The sequence below is a fragment of the Coloeus monedula genome (genome assembly GCF_965178545.1).
Source record: "Coloeus monedula genome assembly, chromosome: 21".
In the NCBI taxonomy this organism is placed as follows: Eukaryota; Metazoa; Chordata; class Aves; order Passeriformes; family Corvidae; genus Coloeus; species Coloeus monedula.
Window position 1 is genome coordinate 10,576,461 of NC_138801.1, and position 16,502 is coordinate 10,592,962.

A 16,502-nucleotide genomic window follows, 5' to 3' on the forward strand; every position below is an offset into this window, starting at 1 on the left:
TTAGACTGTGCTAGAAACTCTCTGTGGATGAAATGTATTTTTGTGCAAAGGCTCCTTGTACCACCAGCCATGACAATAACGTTCTCTTTGGAGTTTGAGGGGGTGAGTAGACCTTGATAAGGTGTCAGTAGCTCAGCATTCCCCAGAGGTTCCCCATGTTCCTGCATCCTGCCTCGGATTTTGGCTCTTACTGATCAGCTGGTGAAGTGGGGGGTACCTGCTGTTCAGGATTTGTGTAGCCCGGCTGATCCAGCCCGAGGATCTGCGGCTGGATGAGCCGGACTGCCAGATTCCAGCTTCCCTGGCTCGCCTTCCAGGCCGGCACCGCAGATGGGGAATGCTGGCTCTGGCTGGGGAGGGGGTTTCTCACCCGTTCGGTTACAGCCTTCTCGGCCTCATTAAAGTGTTTGTTTTCTGAGTCAAAATGAGCCTGTGAATGAGGTGTTGCTTTGCTGGAGATCTTATCGGCTGTAAACAGACTGATAAAAATAGGGTCGTTTTACACAAAACTTGTTTGTGGAGTGAAACAATTCAAAACACGATAATAACAAAACAAAATCTTAAAATAGCTCGGAGTTGAGACCACAGACACAGCTGCCAAGCACTTTCATCTTTATTACAGTTACTCATATCTCTTCTCCTACTATTCCCATTGTAAACAGGCTGATGTTATCTCTGCTGGCCTCCCCGCTCAGCCCAGCCCCTGGAGCTGCACCCTGATCCCGCCTGGTGCCTGTTCCTAGGGCCCAGCTCATGCTTCTCCTTCCATGTGTAGCTTCAGGCGTGGACAAGGCAGCTGCCCTGCTCCGGGAGTGTTCCTGCTGCGGGGAGGCTCTGCCAGCAGCACCATTGCTCTGCTGCTCTGTTACCTGCTTGAGCTGGAGGATGTTAAATTGCTGTTAAAAACCAGCTTAGGTAAAGCACTGGGCCAGGCCGCCCAAAGCGATGGAGGCACCATCCCTGGAGGTGTTTGAAAAAACATGTGGCTGTGGCACTTGGGGATGTGGTTTGGCAGTGAACGCTGTGGTGGTGCTGGGCTGATGGTTGGATTTGGTGATCTCAGAGGTCTTTTCGAACAGTAATGATTCCATGAACCTCTGTGTGATTGGAGTCCACCAGGCCTGGGCTGGGGGAGCTGAGTCTGCCAGCCCTGGGCAGGGAAGGGAGGGCTCCCCACACTTTGGACAAACGAACATCTGTTGTTCTACACCCTTTGGGACAGGGTGGAATATCCAACCAGGGGAAGAGGAAAACCCAACCTGACACCAGGCATGTTCATCTGATTAAGTCACCTGTACAGTTAGTAGAGCTGGAGATAAACCTCTGCCACGTAGATAACAGTGTTGCAATTAGGTTAATCTGAACATTAAAAAGCCATTAGGGAGCTGTTGGATGTTGCAGTTAAAACTAAGGCTACAATAGGAAGTACTAATGAGATCAAATGGTGAAACAAGGCTTTGAGAGTTGCATTTTTAATTTTTTTTAATGATTTATTTTAATTCAGCAAAATGAGGAGCTGGGAGGAAAACAAAACCAGCTCCCAAAGCTTTGGAAACCCAAACCCCTTCTTCAGGTCCACACCAGAAGTAGCAGCCTTCAACTGGAGAATAATCACTCAGCTTGAATTGTGGTGTTAAGCTGATAATGTGAGACGAAAGAAGCAGCTCTTTGCCTCTAACTTGTGGAATAGTTATAAAGTCTGGAGTAAGGGAGATGTTTGGCTGAGGGTTAGCTGGGCTAAGCAATGCTCCTGAGCCTTTCTGTTCAGTCTCTGTGTTAATGAAGGTTCCTGTTTTTGTCACTTAAAGCTCTTCTCTTGATTTCTCTTTCGAAGATGAAGCCTGGACTTCCAATGAAGCAGTGTTAAAAAAAGCGTGAACCACCCAAACTTCCCCAAAACCAAACCCAAACCAAAACAAACAGAACAAACTGGTGTTTTCCCACTGCTAACTGGGGCAGTAGGATTGAGCAGCTGAGCTTCCATGATGTGTGTTGGTTCCCTCCTGTTGCGCAGTCTGTGATGCTGTGGGTGAAATACAGGCAAGAATTCCCCAGAAAGGAGCATAATCCACTGCTGCTGCTGTGAGCAGGGATGATCTGAGGTGTCTGTGGTGCTTGTCTGGCTCTGCAGAATACGTGCTGCCAGTGATGGTGGGAGTTCAAAGGCAGGTGAGACTGAAGTTAGCTCAGAAAGATGTGGTGGGTCAGGTGCTTTTTACCCTAAATTGATAGGAAATATCCATCCCTGCTGGTTTGTCCAAGTGCTTCACTCTTTCTGCCCAACTACTTGATCTTTAATTTTTGCTCCGGGGCTGTTGCTGCTCAGGATATGCAGCTCTGCCAGGAGTGTTCTTGTACATTTGTGGAATGAATGGGGCCGAATGCTTGCAGGATTTGGGCTTGACAATGTAACAGAAACAATTAACACATTAAAAATGTGTATAACAGTGTTTTTACTTCACTTTGGAATAATGCCCATTTATCCACTGTAGGATTCTTCTAAATACACAACTTTTTTTCATGTTTTCTAGGCAGCCATACTGAGTATTAAGCTGAAATTACAGCCAGATCAAGATGTAGAGAAGGTGAGTCATTTTCTCTGCAGGCTCCTCTGTCATCAGATCCACCTTTTGTTTAGCAGGAGATCTCTCAGGGCCCTCCAAGTCCTGCTGCCTTTCACCTGAGGCTTTGCTCTATTCCCAAGAAGTCCCTGTTGTGTTGTTGATGTACCTTTACATCAAGGTTAGGCACAGAGTGTGTTTTGTTAGACCCATTCCACCTCCTGCCCAGTTTTTCTGGCTGCAGCCACTGCTGTAACAAATCCTGGCTGTGCTCATCACTGAGGCAGAGATCAGTACCTTGCCACACTGAAGTTTTGCTCACGTTTGTGTTACAAATGTCACAGCACTCTTGTAGGCTGCACTGGTGGCTTGGGCAGGGCTGGGACTTGCTCTAGTGTTCCATGGGGACCAAAGGCAGGGCACAGTGCTTTCATTGTAATTTCTTCTCCTAGATGTGCACCCCACTGCTGCTCCAGGATAAAGCTAACCTGGTGGAAGATTATGTGGGAGAATATCCCGAGCTCCAGAGGAAGCTCTTGCAGACCCTGGACATGTGGTGTGACCCCAGCTTCAATATCAGAGACATCACAAGGTAGAAACACTTGTCCTGCTGAACAGCTGGGGCCAAGGTGCTGCCAGAGCACAGCGTGTCTGTCCCTGGATGTGTTGGGATCAGAGCACAGCGTGTCTGTCCCCTGGCTGTGCTGGGATCAGAGCACAGTGTGTCTGTCCCCTGGCTCTGGCTGTGTCTGTCCCCTGGCTGGCTGGCTGGCTGTGATCATGTCCCAACATAAGGGACTGCAATATATTGACTTTTTGGCTGAAAAAGGGAAAATTCTGGTGGCTGTGCCAAAGCCTTGTCCAACACCCCAGCCTGTAGGACAGAGTAATCCTTGCTATTGACAGATGCTCCATTCCTGCCAGGAGTGCAGATGAAACCTGTGCAGGACACCCCAGCAGCAGAGCAGTATCAAAGCTTCCCATGGAGGTTGGAGCAATCGGCCCCTCGTGCTTTGCTGCAGACAAGGGTGACTTTCAGTATCGGTTGTGCAGGTTTGGCAGGAAGATAACACTGTGATGAAGTGGCAGAAGAACAAGAGGTGCAGGTGGTTAACCTTCCTGTGCTCATCAACCCGTGGTGTGTGCTTTCATTCTGAGCTGCCTCTCACTCAAGTAACTCCTGTCACTCAGAGCCAGCAGCACAGTCAGAGTCAGGCTGTAGCTGCAATAGTTGCTGTCAGCTCTGTAAAAGAGATGAAAAGGAGTTGCTCGCTTTCTTTAGAATGAGCCTCTGGACTTGCTTCAAGTCATCGACTGAAATTTGTGTGGTTGCGCTGTTGACTTTTCACTGTACCTTGGGGAAGGCAGGGCCTGCCCTTACCAACATCCAGCAAACCCCAGTCCCTCTGCTGTTAAATAGCTGCTATTTGGGAAGCATCCTTTTGCCACAGGTGTGTCTTTCTGGTGTTGTTACAGACCATATCAAGGCCTGTCCAGGTACAAACCAGAAAAATTTAACCGCAGAGTGCTCAGCAAGCTGGTCTTCAGGCTCCTGGAGAGATTCAACGTTGACCCAGGTATGGGATATTGCAACATACTGTGGAGTTATCTCAGTAATAAAGAACAGGCAGAGTCAATTTGTCTTCTTCCATGTTCATCAAGGTATCTCTGCTGTCATTTATCCTGGGGAATTTCAGGGTTTAATTAATGATATTGAAAAACAAAGCTGGTAAGTTATGGGAATTATCACTTTGTGCTGTCGAAGAATGAAGTGCTGGCGACTAATAGACTGCTTCTGCCATGATCTGAAATAAATCCTGACCTCAGCATGGCTCTGCATAAACACACCATGGTCAGCTCTGAGTTATGACTCCATTCCTCTCACATAGGAGGCCAGTCATTATTCACTGGGGATCTGTTTTCTTGAGCTGCGGGTGTGTCAGCTGGGAGGAGATAACCCTTGGGAAGCAGGAGCTTCAGCCCTTTGTGTTCTTTGCATAAACTAGGGTTGGTGGGGGTGAATTTTAAGGCTCTTGCAGCTTTGCAAGAGAAGTGGCACACTTTCCATCACTTCACCAGCAGCTCTAACAAAATCTGCTTTGCTTTGGTTCTTAGCAGGGACTGTTGATTTTTCCTTCTCTTTGGGGCCTTGCACCAGAGCCCTTTAGGTGTACCGTTAGCTTTTACCCTGCAGAGGTTCCCATCATCAACCCAAGGTTTGCAATTCTCTTTTCTTGGACTGAAAAGAGTTTTCTAACCACAAATTGAGGGCTTATTACACCTGTCACAAACACTACTGCATATTAATCTTCCCATCTTCAGACTGGTGTTCAAAAGTTAACAAACCCTGCAAACTCTCATTGGAGGAAAAGTGGATATAATTAAACCCAGCACGTTGGTGGGAAAGCTGAGACATATGGGGATGGTTTATTTAGAAATTAAAAGCTTCCCAGGAGTTCATTAGTTTTCAGTAGTTTTCCCTCCTTGACAACGTTGGGCATTCAGTCGGCTGTGTTGTCTTTGATGATCTGTAAAGAGAAATGAGTTGTTCCCCTTCCTTATGAAAGCTCCACCACAGGATGATACAATGGTGGAGGTGAAATGATATAACTGTTCACATGCAAAATCCTGAGAAATGATAGTAAAAGAAAAGAAAAATCTGGGAGAGGAGCACATGTGGGGCTCAGGTGTGCTCTGTGGGATGCAGCATGCTTCGAGCTGGTGATGCTTTCAGATACTGTAGCTGCTGGTAATAATGGCCAGATATTCACTGGTGAGGAGGTTCCTTGAGGTAAATACAGATCCCATTCCTTCCAGACAGGTGTACTTCCAGACCTTTCTCCCATGTAAACTGCAGTGTCTGCAGTGCAGGGCAGGTCCTTGCTCAGGAGGGCTGCCCAGCTCTGCTGGTGCGAGAGGGAATGCTGGCAACTGGTTTGGACTCCAGCTAAGGCCAGTGCTGGATGATTGCCCCAGCCCCATACAGGACAGTTGGGGTTTATTTTTTACATCGTGCCACGTGTAATTGTGAGCAGGAATTCACACATTGCTGAACTGTGGCTGTCAGTCCCCTTTGAAGTGCTTTGAAAGGGGATGGATACCTGCAGAAGAATTGCTGCCTTAGTGTGGGTTGTGCTGCAACTGAATTGGCTGGAATTTCTTTGTCTTTCCATCTCTCCCTCCCTTTTGCTGAATTTCTGGGTGTTCTTTCTCCATTCTTTAGTGGAAGCAAGTCTGACTGGGAGGAAAAAGTACACAAAAAGTCAGCAGGCTGGGCAAAACATACAGATAAAAGAAACACTTGTTTATCTTGTTCTGATAAACCCCCAGAAGCTGGTGGTGAGGCAGAGCTCACACTTCTTGTCACCTCACCTGGGCTTGTCTGATGCTGCGGCTGCTTTCGGTCTCCTCCTCCCTGTGGCTCCCACTCACTGTGAGAGCCTGAGAGCAGCAGCAGGGAGGGAAGTGGCTTTGGTGAGAAGGGCTGGAGGAGGATGGGGTTTCTGGGTATGAGAAGGCAATGTGTGACTCAGTTCTTGCAGTTCCAAATCAACTTGGAGATTGCACTCCCTGAGCTCACTCTTGCCCACTCACAGTAAATCTCACTGGCTGCCAAGCAAGGCTGAGGTGTCCATCAGCAACTGAGATCTGGAACACTCCTGGGAACTGCCAGCCCTAAATTTCAGAGCCAGATAGGAGGAGTGGCCCAGTATAAAAAAGATCTCACACCTCAGGGGAAAAAAAAAGTCATCCTCTTAGATTAGTCCTGTTCTTTTTCAGAGCTGTGTTCCTGTTAACTCCCAAACAGGGCATGGAAGTGGGAGATTTTCTGCTGAGTCCCAAAGGTGTCCCAATAAACTGTGTGTGGATTTCATTTAATTACCCTTATTGGGGAAGGAAGAAGTTGGGCAAAAGTGGTGTGTGATTGAGGAAATTGAGGTTTATTGAGTCTTTCCTCACACCTGGGTCAGTGTGCTCTGAGTTAACGAGCCTGTAGCTTTTCCAAGCTAATTACTTAACAGTCTTTGGAGACCCTGTGAGATCGACTTTACAAATGCAAGCTTCAGTCAAAACAGATCTCAGAGGTGAGGCAACAGCCCCTTCCCAGGGCTGACATGGTTGAGTCTGTTCTCTGCTGTGGTTTGGCAGGACACACAGAGAGCTCAGTTGATGTTTTTCATTGACAATTAACAAGTTTGAGGTAGAAAGGATCCTGCTCTGGGAAGTGTAACAGCCTCATCTGTTGGGCTTAGTGCCTCCGTGCCAGTGAGGGAGGTGAGAGCAGAGTGACAGAGGCGAGAGAGGTGGCACCTGAGAGCCCCGATGGCGGTGAGGCTGTGCCGGGGCAGGGACACACGAGCACCTCCAGCTCTGAGCGCTGTGAGCGAGTGCTTGCCATGGGCTTCCAAAGGTTTTTAACGTGACCCAAGAGCAATGTTCCCCTCGCTTGAGCACCCAGTTGTCCGTCTGGTTTAACGTGGGATTTCCGTCCGTGTGACCGCCCCCGGCCGGCCCCGCGCTGCCGGGAGCGCAGCGCTGCGGGGCAGCAGAGGGCAGGAGAGCGCTGCGCTCGGCCACATCTGCACAGGTGAGCCACAGCTGGCTGGGCTCGGCCACATCTGCACAGGTGAGCCACAGCTGGCAGTGCTCGGCCACATCTGCACAGGTGAGCCACAGCTGGCCCCACATCTGCACAGGTGAGCCACAGCTGGATATTTCCTTCAGAAGCTCAAAGAAGAAGCTGTTCAGTGGATCTTTTGGGTGGTCTGGAGGGGTCATGCCATGGTTCTGTCTGAAGTGCTTTGAAAACTTCAAGTCAGGTGGTGGTGTTACTAATTTTTACGTTGATCTTGCATTCTTTAGAGAGTGTTTCTTTCCATGAGCTGATGATTTCTCCTCCAGATATTGGGATAATATCCATAGGAAAGATCACCATATTTACTGGTGCAATATCCTGCATGATAATTGCAGTAATTTCCTCAGATGCTTTGAGGGGAAGGATCTGTTGTCACACTGTGGAAGATTAACTTACAAATACCAGCTTTAACCTTCTGTTTGAGATGGAAACGTTTAGGTTCTGAGGTGATGCTTCAGGGCACTCTGAGGAGCAGCTGCAACCAGTGGGACATAAATCCATACCCCTCTGATCCCAGGCTCTGGTATCCAGGGATCACTCTTTGTTCTCGTGGGTTTTAGTCCTCGGGCATGCCCTATGTGGGGCATGGAGAGGGATAAGGAATCAGTTTCTCCCTGAGGGTGCTAATTCAAGGGAGGCTACAGAGAATTTTCCCGTTCCTGTTCTCTGTGACTGTTTCTTGTTGCTGGTCCTGCTCCTTCTGGCTCCCAGTGAGGTGGTTTTAGCCACTGAGACCCCAAGGAAGGCTTTGGTGAAGCCTTTCCCTGTACAGGCACCTCGGCATCCAGCAGGAGCTGACAGATACCTGTGCTAATGCCAGTGCGTGTCTTTTATCTCCTGCCTTTATCTCTCCCTGCACTGGATTTCAAAACAAGGTGCTGTGTGAAGATCTTGGGTTTTGCAGTTGTAATGAGCCATATCTAATGAAGATGACAGCAATAAAAATAATAACAACAACTGTGGCTTGCTAGCTCAGCAGAACAATATTCCCCACCCTCTTTGTGTGGATGTGGAGTCTCTTTCATGGATCTGTGTTTTATCGGATAAACTTCAGCCACAAGTTTACATCCTGAGTGAGCTGTTCACAACTGCTTCAATGAATTAACAGCACAGGGTCCAATTAAACCCGAAAGAATGCAGCCTCCAGAGACTGAGGTGGTGCCCATGTGGGGATGCTGCCTAATTAAAGGTGTGAAGTCATTGACTGTGGAGCATATTGAACCAGGGAGTGGATCTTATCGCTCAGGGGTGGTGGAGGCAGAGATATCAGACCCGAGAATTAGCATTGCTAATCACGGATGAAAGTGTAAATAACAGTTTATAGTTGAGATAAGCTGACAATGTGTGAGTCTGTCCCTCATTGTTCCAAGTGTGAGGGCATCCTGCCTTCCACAAACCCAATCTGACACTGGGGGAGGAAAAGTGTAATATCTAGACAGTAAAACTTCCAGGAAATGCTGTGTACTTAAATGTCTTTTTCCTTCTTTCAGCTCTCTGCCCTAATGTCATCAATCAGCGGCACTTGAGAACCCTGAATTACCTCTTTTACAAGAGATTTGTTGAGGTACGTGCTGTGTTATGTGCGTGGAATGAGGATTTTTGTTACATTTACATTTTGAATAACTTAATTGAGATAATCAAAATGTGTCAACAGTTTATGATCAAGTTTTTTTACAAGTTCTGCTCCCAAGCCCTCCCAGTCCATCAGGAAGGCTCTGATCTGTCTCTGCTGCCTGCCAAACCCGCTGCCAGAGGAGCTGGGGAGGATGGAGCACTTCAGCCTCCTGCATCTCTGAGCTGTAGTGTTGGATGACATCACTGTGGGGAGCTTGGTCATCCACAGAGAGAGCAGAGAGCATTTCTCCAGGTGTATTTGTTTAGCAGAGGGAAATGGATTCGTGATCTGGTGTTCTGCTCTCTCTGGCCTTCCACTTCCTTTGTTTTGGAGAATTTGCTTGATTTAAAGTGTTCAAGCTGGCCAGTTACTTCCATTAAGGTACATTTGGCAGCTGTTTCTGGACACAGTCCCTTCTGAGAGCTCTTTGGTGCTCTCTGTTTACCATTCTCAGCTGTGCCTGAGCTCTGGTTAAATGGCTTCTTTATCTCACTAATATTTAAATTACATGCTTGGATATCTCAAAGCTGTTTTCTTTGAGGCTCTTACTCCCTGTTTGCTCTTGTACCTTTCCATACAAGTGGCTCTGACACTCCCTGTTCCCCTCTGCCAGCTCTGGGGGGAGACTCATGGTGGGTCTCGTGCAGTTCTTGGCAGAGTGGAGAGCAGGTCCCATCCCGACCTTCTCCCCAGGTTTGGCTCTGAAGTGCATTAGAATGGGAATATGAACTTATCAGCTTCATTTCCAAGACCTCACGATTCCAGAGGATTTTTCATGATTTGGCTGTTGAGAAAAACTGTATTTTTATATTCTGAAGGCTCAGCCTTGCAGATGATCCCCGAGATCCCTGCCATGGGCTGCCTGGAGAGGTGAACAGTCTGGGGACAAGCTGCATATGGATTTTTATGCTTTCTGTGCTGTGGTGTGAGAGTTCCCTGCATTCCCCCTCCAAGCTGTGTTGTTCTGCCATGCCCCAGGTGGAGACACTGAGGAGCTGAGGTGCCCCATGTGCTCGGGTGCATTCCTTGGTCTCAGGTGATGCCAGTGGGGACAACGGGGTGTTCATTTCTAGTTTGCTGTGTGGAACATCCTCCCTTTCCTAAGATGGCTCAGGAGTGGTGTTGTTTTTTCAGAAAACCATGACTGAGGAGAATTGGGCAGACCACATTCAGGTGAGTGTGGATTTCCCTCTCCTGCTTTTGCAGGGTTATTTGCTTGGAGGTTATTTTAAGATGTTCAGCATATCCAGCTCTGGCTATTGTAGTCCTGCTATCACAGTTCTGCACTTTCTCAACACTTCGGAAGCAAAACTGTAAATGCAGGGAAGGGCAGGGGAGAACACTTATATTGTAATTCCTTTTATGTCTTTGAAAATGCTTTAGCTTGGCTGGAGCCAAGCTAGAACGTTTGGACAACACTCTCAGAGATGCGCGGGGGTGGGGGGGGCGATTGCTGGGCTGTCTGTGCAGGGCCAGGAGTTGGGCTCAATGATCCTTGTGGGTCCCTTCCAGCTCAGGATATCCCATGGCTCTGTGGTTCTGTGATTTAGATAAGATTATCAAGTACATTCTTTTACTTTCCTGCACTTACTTGTAAGTGAACACTACAAGTATTTACACTGATTAATGATGAGGAAGGGGGAAAAGAGGCTGTTCTTCAGCAGCTAGCAAGGTGTATGAGGAAACTGGGGTAAAAGTTAGATTCCCTGTGCATGCTGTGACCATTTTCAGCAGGTGACTGTTTGATGTTGTGATGTCTCTGTCTTGTGCCACGGGACACAAGTCATTTTAACAGCACGGGGAGAAGGGAGCGGGGTGGGTGTTTCTTGATGTGTAAACAAAAGAGTTCAGGCAATCGTGGTTTAGCCTGATCCTACAAAAAATACAAATGTGGCAATGACACAGCAAAAATTCCATGGTGGTACACAGTAGTGGTTATTTATGTGTCCATGATTCCCCTATGGAATTGCAGCCTCATTGTGCATTTGCTCCTGTTCTGGAACCCCTCTCAGGCTGAATTCTGCAGCCTTTAGGGATTTCTGAAAATCCATCTGAAGGGTCGGTGTGGACTCTGAGGGGTCGTGGGCCAGGCTGATGAGCTCAGGGATCTGAGGGCTCAGGCACTGTTTGGACACACCAGCAAAGCAGCAGGACTGCTGGGTTCTCCTGTGCAGCGCCAGGGGCTGGACACAATGATCCTTAGGGTTTCTTCCACTCAGGAGATTCCACGGTTCTCACTTGGGGATGTGCTTTGGTGTGTGTGGGGAAGGGGTTTCTGTTGATGGTGGAGTGTGGGATGAAGCTCCCCTGTCTCCCTCTTTGGACGCAGCAGGCTCAGGATATCTCTGGGAAGTGCACGTGTGGTGCCTGGCAAGCCCTGAGAGCACAGAGCTGCATCCTGCACTGGGGCAGAGGGTTGTCTTTGCTTTCCAAAGGACTGCAAACTTTGTATTTCCTGCTTGTTGCCAACTGATGTATTTTTCACAACTGTGTAATTACCAGCCGAGTGGTGCTGAAACTTGCCTGTTATCAGCCTGGCTCGGTGCTATCAGAGATCCCTGTCTCTGGCATCACTTGAAAGCGATGGGAATCTGTACCTGTGCATCTGCAGGAAGCTGAAATAACAACCTGTGCAGGCTGGTGGCTGCTGCTCGCAGGGGAAAGAGGGAATAAAGGAAGGATCTTGGAGCAAGTTTTGGTTTTCAGTGCAAAACCTAAGGTTGTTCAGGACTTTATTGGTTTTAAAAGGTTCAAAGTTCACTCAGAGCTTCAGAGAATCACAGGATCACAGTCTGGTTTGGGTTGGGAGGGACCTTAAAGCCCATCCAGTGCCCCCTCACCATTCTACCATTCCCTGACTGCACTGGTTGAGACTACTCTGACCTTGGTGTGTGGTTTGAGAGGAGGGTACAGGGATGCACCTCCCAGAAAAGTGCCCTCATTTTCCTCAGGCCCCTGTTGTGCAGCTCCTCAGGCTCTTCTGGGCTTGTGGGGATGCAGAGATGGGCCCTGGGGGTAGCTGTTTCCCGTGTTCTGCACAGGCAGAGCCTGCAGCTGATCTCTGTCCTCCTCCAGTTGGGACAGTGAGATAACTTATTTATTTTAAAATTTCTGACCATGAAAATCAAGCACTGTGCCAGCTCCTTCTCTGGGTGAGCAGGGGTCAGATGCTGGTAATTCCTAGGAAATGCAGAACTCCAGTTCCACTACAGTTCAAGGGTTGTTATGCTGCTTTCAGATAAAATTCAGAAATCTGCCCTTCTTTCTGTGCAATACATTGGAAAAACTTTAACAATTCCTGGTACTTAATAGGTGTAAATTACTTTATACTGCAGCAAGGAGTTGATGTAGTCTTATTTATGTGACCAGTTAATTTCTAAATGACAGTGGCTGATGCCAAGATTCTTTCTGTACAGGACCATTTTGACCTCAATTAAAACTCAGCTACCTCTGGAATAAAATGTAATAGCTGTTACACTCAAGGAGGGAATTTTTAGGGGGAATTTGAAGGGCAGAATGCAATTTATTTTTTCAAAGTTTTTTTTTTGTGGCCAGGACTCATGCTCTGGGGAGTCTTGAATAAGGACAAGGAGTCAAAAAGACCACTTTGCAAATACCCACATCCAGTGTCCTTCCCTGGAACCCCTGACTTAAGGGAAACGTTCCAGTTGTTTTGAGCAACATCTCTGCAGTGTGAGGAACTAAATATCCACAGGGAGTGAAGCAGTGTGTGCAGTGCAGATGGGAATGATGCTCCAGAGGTGATTAATAACTGACATGTCTCTCAGTAGAAGGCTGCACACAAAATCATCTTTCCCTCTGGTTGGAGTGAAGTGTTTATTCAGGGATGGGATGGATTTCATCACTCAAATGTCAAATCCAGACTGGCTCTTTTCCTGGAAGGTGGAAACCCAAACGAGTTTAACCAGCTGATGTGTGGAGTCCCCTGTTAGTACTTACAGACTTCTTCAGCAGGAAATTAAACCAGTGGGTGATCGTTTTGCTCCCTCTGGCCTTAGAAGTCTCAGGAAGGAATCATCAGCTGAAATAAATGATCATGGTTCCACCAGTGCTGCTGCTCATGGTGCTTGTGCTGAGGTGCTGAGCCACTGGAGCCCAGTAGCTCCCAGTATGGGGGTGTGTGTGAATATGCAGGAGCTGCTCCTGATCTGGTTTTGCCTGCAATCTGCCAGTTCAACCATCTGCAAAAGAATTCCATTTATCTTTCCACAGCTTTAAGCAGCTCCCTAACAGCTGCCATTGCAAAAAAGAGGTTTGATTTTTCTTTTCCTTTTCCCCTTTGCAGAACAGCTGGTATTTATACCTGGACTAGTCACAGGTTTGAGGTCTGCTGTCTCTCTTGGGAAGTCAGGACTGGGGGAATTGCTTTGTTTCAGGTCAGAAGTGGCAGCCTTTCTTCCCCCAGTGTCAACTTGTTGCTCCCATTTCTCCTTCCATTCCTGTCCCTGCATTTTGTCCCCTGTTCAGGGACTGACAGGAGCTCAGTGGGGGTGCTTTGACACTCCTGCTTTTTCCCTGTGCCATTTTCTTTGGATTCACTATTCTTGTTGGAGGTCTCTGGGGAGAACACACAGCCACAACATGGTTTAAAGGGAATATTAAACCATGGACAAACTAGAGTTTGTAGTAGGCGGAAAAGTGGGAGGCAAAGTATCAATCTCCTTCCATTTTTCAGTTCAGTTTGTCAGTGGGGTCATATATTGATTGGAAGCTGAAATAACACCAGAGTTCCTGGAAAGCAAAAGGATGACTGATGGGGCTGGTGCAGAGAACAGGCACATCTGTGCCTGTCTCAGGAGCAGCATCCTGTAATTCCAGGAGTTTGACTCGATGATCCTGTGGTTCCCTTCCAGCTCAGGATATTCCGATTCCGTGACCCTGTGGTTCAGTTCTGCAGCTGCGTTCTGCTCTCGGGCTGGAGAGCAGGCGAATGTGCACCTGTGCTAATGAAGTTTGCACTGCTGGGCTAAAAGGAAGGGGAACTTTGCATGGAACAAAGCCCCAGCTGCTGTGGGAGAAGCACACGGGAAAAGCCAAACATGCAGCGTGTTCTGTGCCTCCCCAGCTAAAGGAGAGTCTATCAAAGGATGACGTGTACAGTTAAATGTAAATACTTCCAGCTCCTTCCTGCATGGCTGAGGCTGTGTTAATTCTCTGTAAGACCTGGAGGGCTGGTGTAATTGTGGTAGTTTTATTTACAACAAATCCAGCCATTGCTAGATAAATAAATTGTGGTTAAGCACAAAGATGCTGATGAATTCTGGTGTAATATTACAGTAGGTACAAAGGAGCCAAGACAAGCTGCCATCATTTGCTGTCCAATCTACCAAATTGTCAAAAATGTCCAAAATAATTTTAAAAGTCAGCCAAAAATTTCTCTGGAGTGATGTAAGATGTGTTTGTTCAATAACTTTGGAAAATCAGCTCCCATTTACTGAAGTGTGGATTTACAGGGCCAAGCTGGGGATTGACAGGAGCTGGGTGTCTGATTCTGCTTCAGGGAGGGATTGGCAAGGGATCCTTGGAAAGCTTAGGACCTCAGTCTTAAAACTGATGGCCAAATAACCTTACTGTGCAAACGAATGAAGTACTGGAGAGTGAAGAGAGGAAACTGCAGAGAACACACTGGGGGGAAAAAATCTCCTTTAAATTGTTTTGGTGTGTTAGAGATGCATTCTGACCTTAGCCCCCTGCCACCAGCCAGGGCCAGCGTGCTGCTAAGCACTGTAATTACATTTCTGTCACTAGCAGGCATTCACTCGGCAGCACAGCTTCATCAGGAGGAGATTTGGTATGGTATAAAGAAGATCTAATTGGCTTATGGCTGTGGGTTGAGAGGTCAGGGTTAGATTAAGGAGTTAAGAGCATCAGCGAGCTGTTCAGCTCCACTGGGGTGTGCTGGGGGAGGTTTAGTTCTGCCAAGTGGGAAAAGCATCCTAGGAGTAGGAAACTATACAGGAATGATGATCATGCAAAACCTTATGGGAATGTGTGGAACATACCAGGTCGTGAAATCACTATCAGGAGTAGTGTCCAGGATACCTGTTACTGACTGCAAACTGCAGCAGCTACAGGGTTAAAGTCACAGTATCCCACACTGGTTTGAGTTGGAAGGGACTTTAAAGAACGTCTTATTCCACCCCTGCCATGGCAGGGACACCTCCCACTGGCCCAGGCTGCTCCAAGCCCCAGTGTCCAGCCTGGCCTTGGGCACTGCCAGGGATCCAGGGGCAGCCCCAGCTGCTCTGGGCCCCCTGTGCCAGGGCCTCCCCACCCTCAAAGGGAAGAATTTCTCCCCAATATCTAGTGAAAATCTCCCTTCTGCCAGTTTAAAACTGCTCCCCCTCACCCTGTCGCTGTCTGCCTCTGTATAAAGTCACTCTCTGTCTTTTCTATAAGCTCCCTTCAGGTACCAAATGGCCACAACAAGGTCTCCCCAGAGCCTTCTCTTCTCCCAGCTGAACAACCCCAGCTCCTGTTTGTATCCCACAGAGTGAAAATGAGGACAGGCTCACTTCTAACAGGCAAATCCTCACGTTCCTGTTGCTCCAGGACCAAGGGAACCCTGTCAAGAGCCCTGACGTTGGCCTGTGCAGCCAAATAGGGAAAGGCAGGGGGAAAGATGGGACATGGAGCTTGGTGCTTCCCAGGGTAGCACAGAAAGAGAGGATGGGTTCACTGATAAAAACCAAAACAAACCAAACAACAGGGCTCTGCACATCCTCTGTTTGCAGGTGGGAGCAGTTCTCACCTGCAGCAGGAGCCCCAGGATGCCCTCGCGCCGTGGGAGTTGCTGTGAGCTGGGGCTGTGCAGGCGTGGGGGCTCTGTTTGCCCAGTGTCACTGAAGTTTTCAGCCTCACACACACACACAGATCCTCTCTGCCCTTCTTACCCAGCCAGCAGTAAAATGATCCAGTCATTCCATAATCATCCCAGATTATTTAAACCCTCTGTAATCGATCGGTCTCTGAGTGCTCACTGATAGATATTGGCTTCTAAAGCCTGTGCAAATCAGCTGCCTTGCACACAGATAATCAGGCTGCTGGCAATTGATAGTTTGGCTGTATTATACTTTTAGGCAAGATTAGTTCCCCAGTTCCCTGCCAAGAAGAGAACCACATAAACAGAGGATTGTTTAGAAACAAAAAAAGTTCCTCTTGATGGAGAAGTCATGTAAATGGGAAGAAACAGGAAACTAATCTTCCCTTGTTCGCTCTGAAAGAATGCATATCTCTGAGGAATGTTGTAATTATGGATTTAGGAAATCAGTCCAATTTGCCAGGGTGTGAATTTCAGAGTTCATTCAGTCAACCCTCTCAAGCATTTCTCCTTCAGAACAAAAACCACCAGGAGCTGAAGTGTACCAAAAGAGATTAAAGGAGAGAAAAATCTACTGCCAAGCTTTGCTTTTGGGAGAGATCCTGCACGGATACTGATTATTGCTTTGGCTCTGAGCCAGGGAGCTTTGGGCACAACAAAACAGAAATCAGTGGTAACCCATGTTTGTCCTGTGGGCATCTCTTCCATACACTAATGATGGGAAGAGTTTGTGCTCCTGAGCAAGTATTTCCATTGTCAGGATTTCTGCTTATTTACTTTGAAGACTTTCCTAAACAGAAAAGAGGAGACTTTTTTCCTAAATTGAGTCTATGGGTTCTCATTATGTAT

General features: G+C 47.7%; 1 protein-coding gene across 2 annotated transcripts in view; it reads left to right on the top strand.

The window, feature by feature from the left end:
* EXD3 (exonuclease 3'-5' domain containing 3) overlaps positions 1-16,502 on the top strand; it is a gene marked incomplete at its 3' end in the record, with an annotated part of 212,792 nt that overhangs the window by 70,773 nt on the left and 125,517 nt on the right. For both annotated transcript variants that reach the window (XM_082295346.1, XM_082295347.1), the window contains 5 exons: positions 2,532-2,585; positions 3,014-3,153; positions 4,038-4,138; positions 8,688-8,761; positions 9,947-9,985. In XM_082295346.1, the coding sequence (XP_082151472.1) occupies positions 2,532-2,585; positions 3,014-3,153; positions 4,038-4,138; positions 8,688-8,761; positions 9,947-9,985 (408 nt within the window). The remainder of the gene's footprint in view (positions 1-2,531; positions 2,586-3,013; positions 3,154-4,037; positions 4,139-8,687; positions 8,762-9,946; positions 9,986-16,502) is intronic.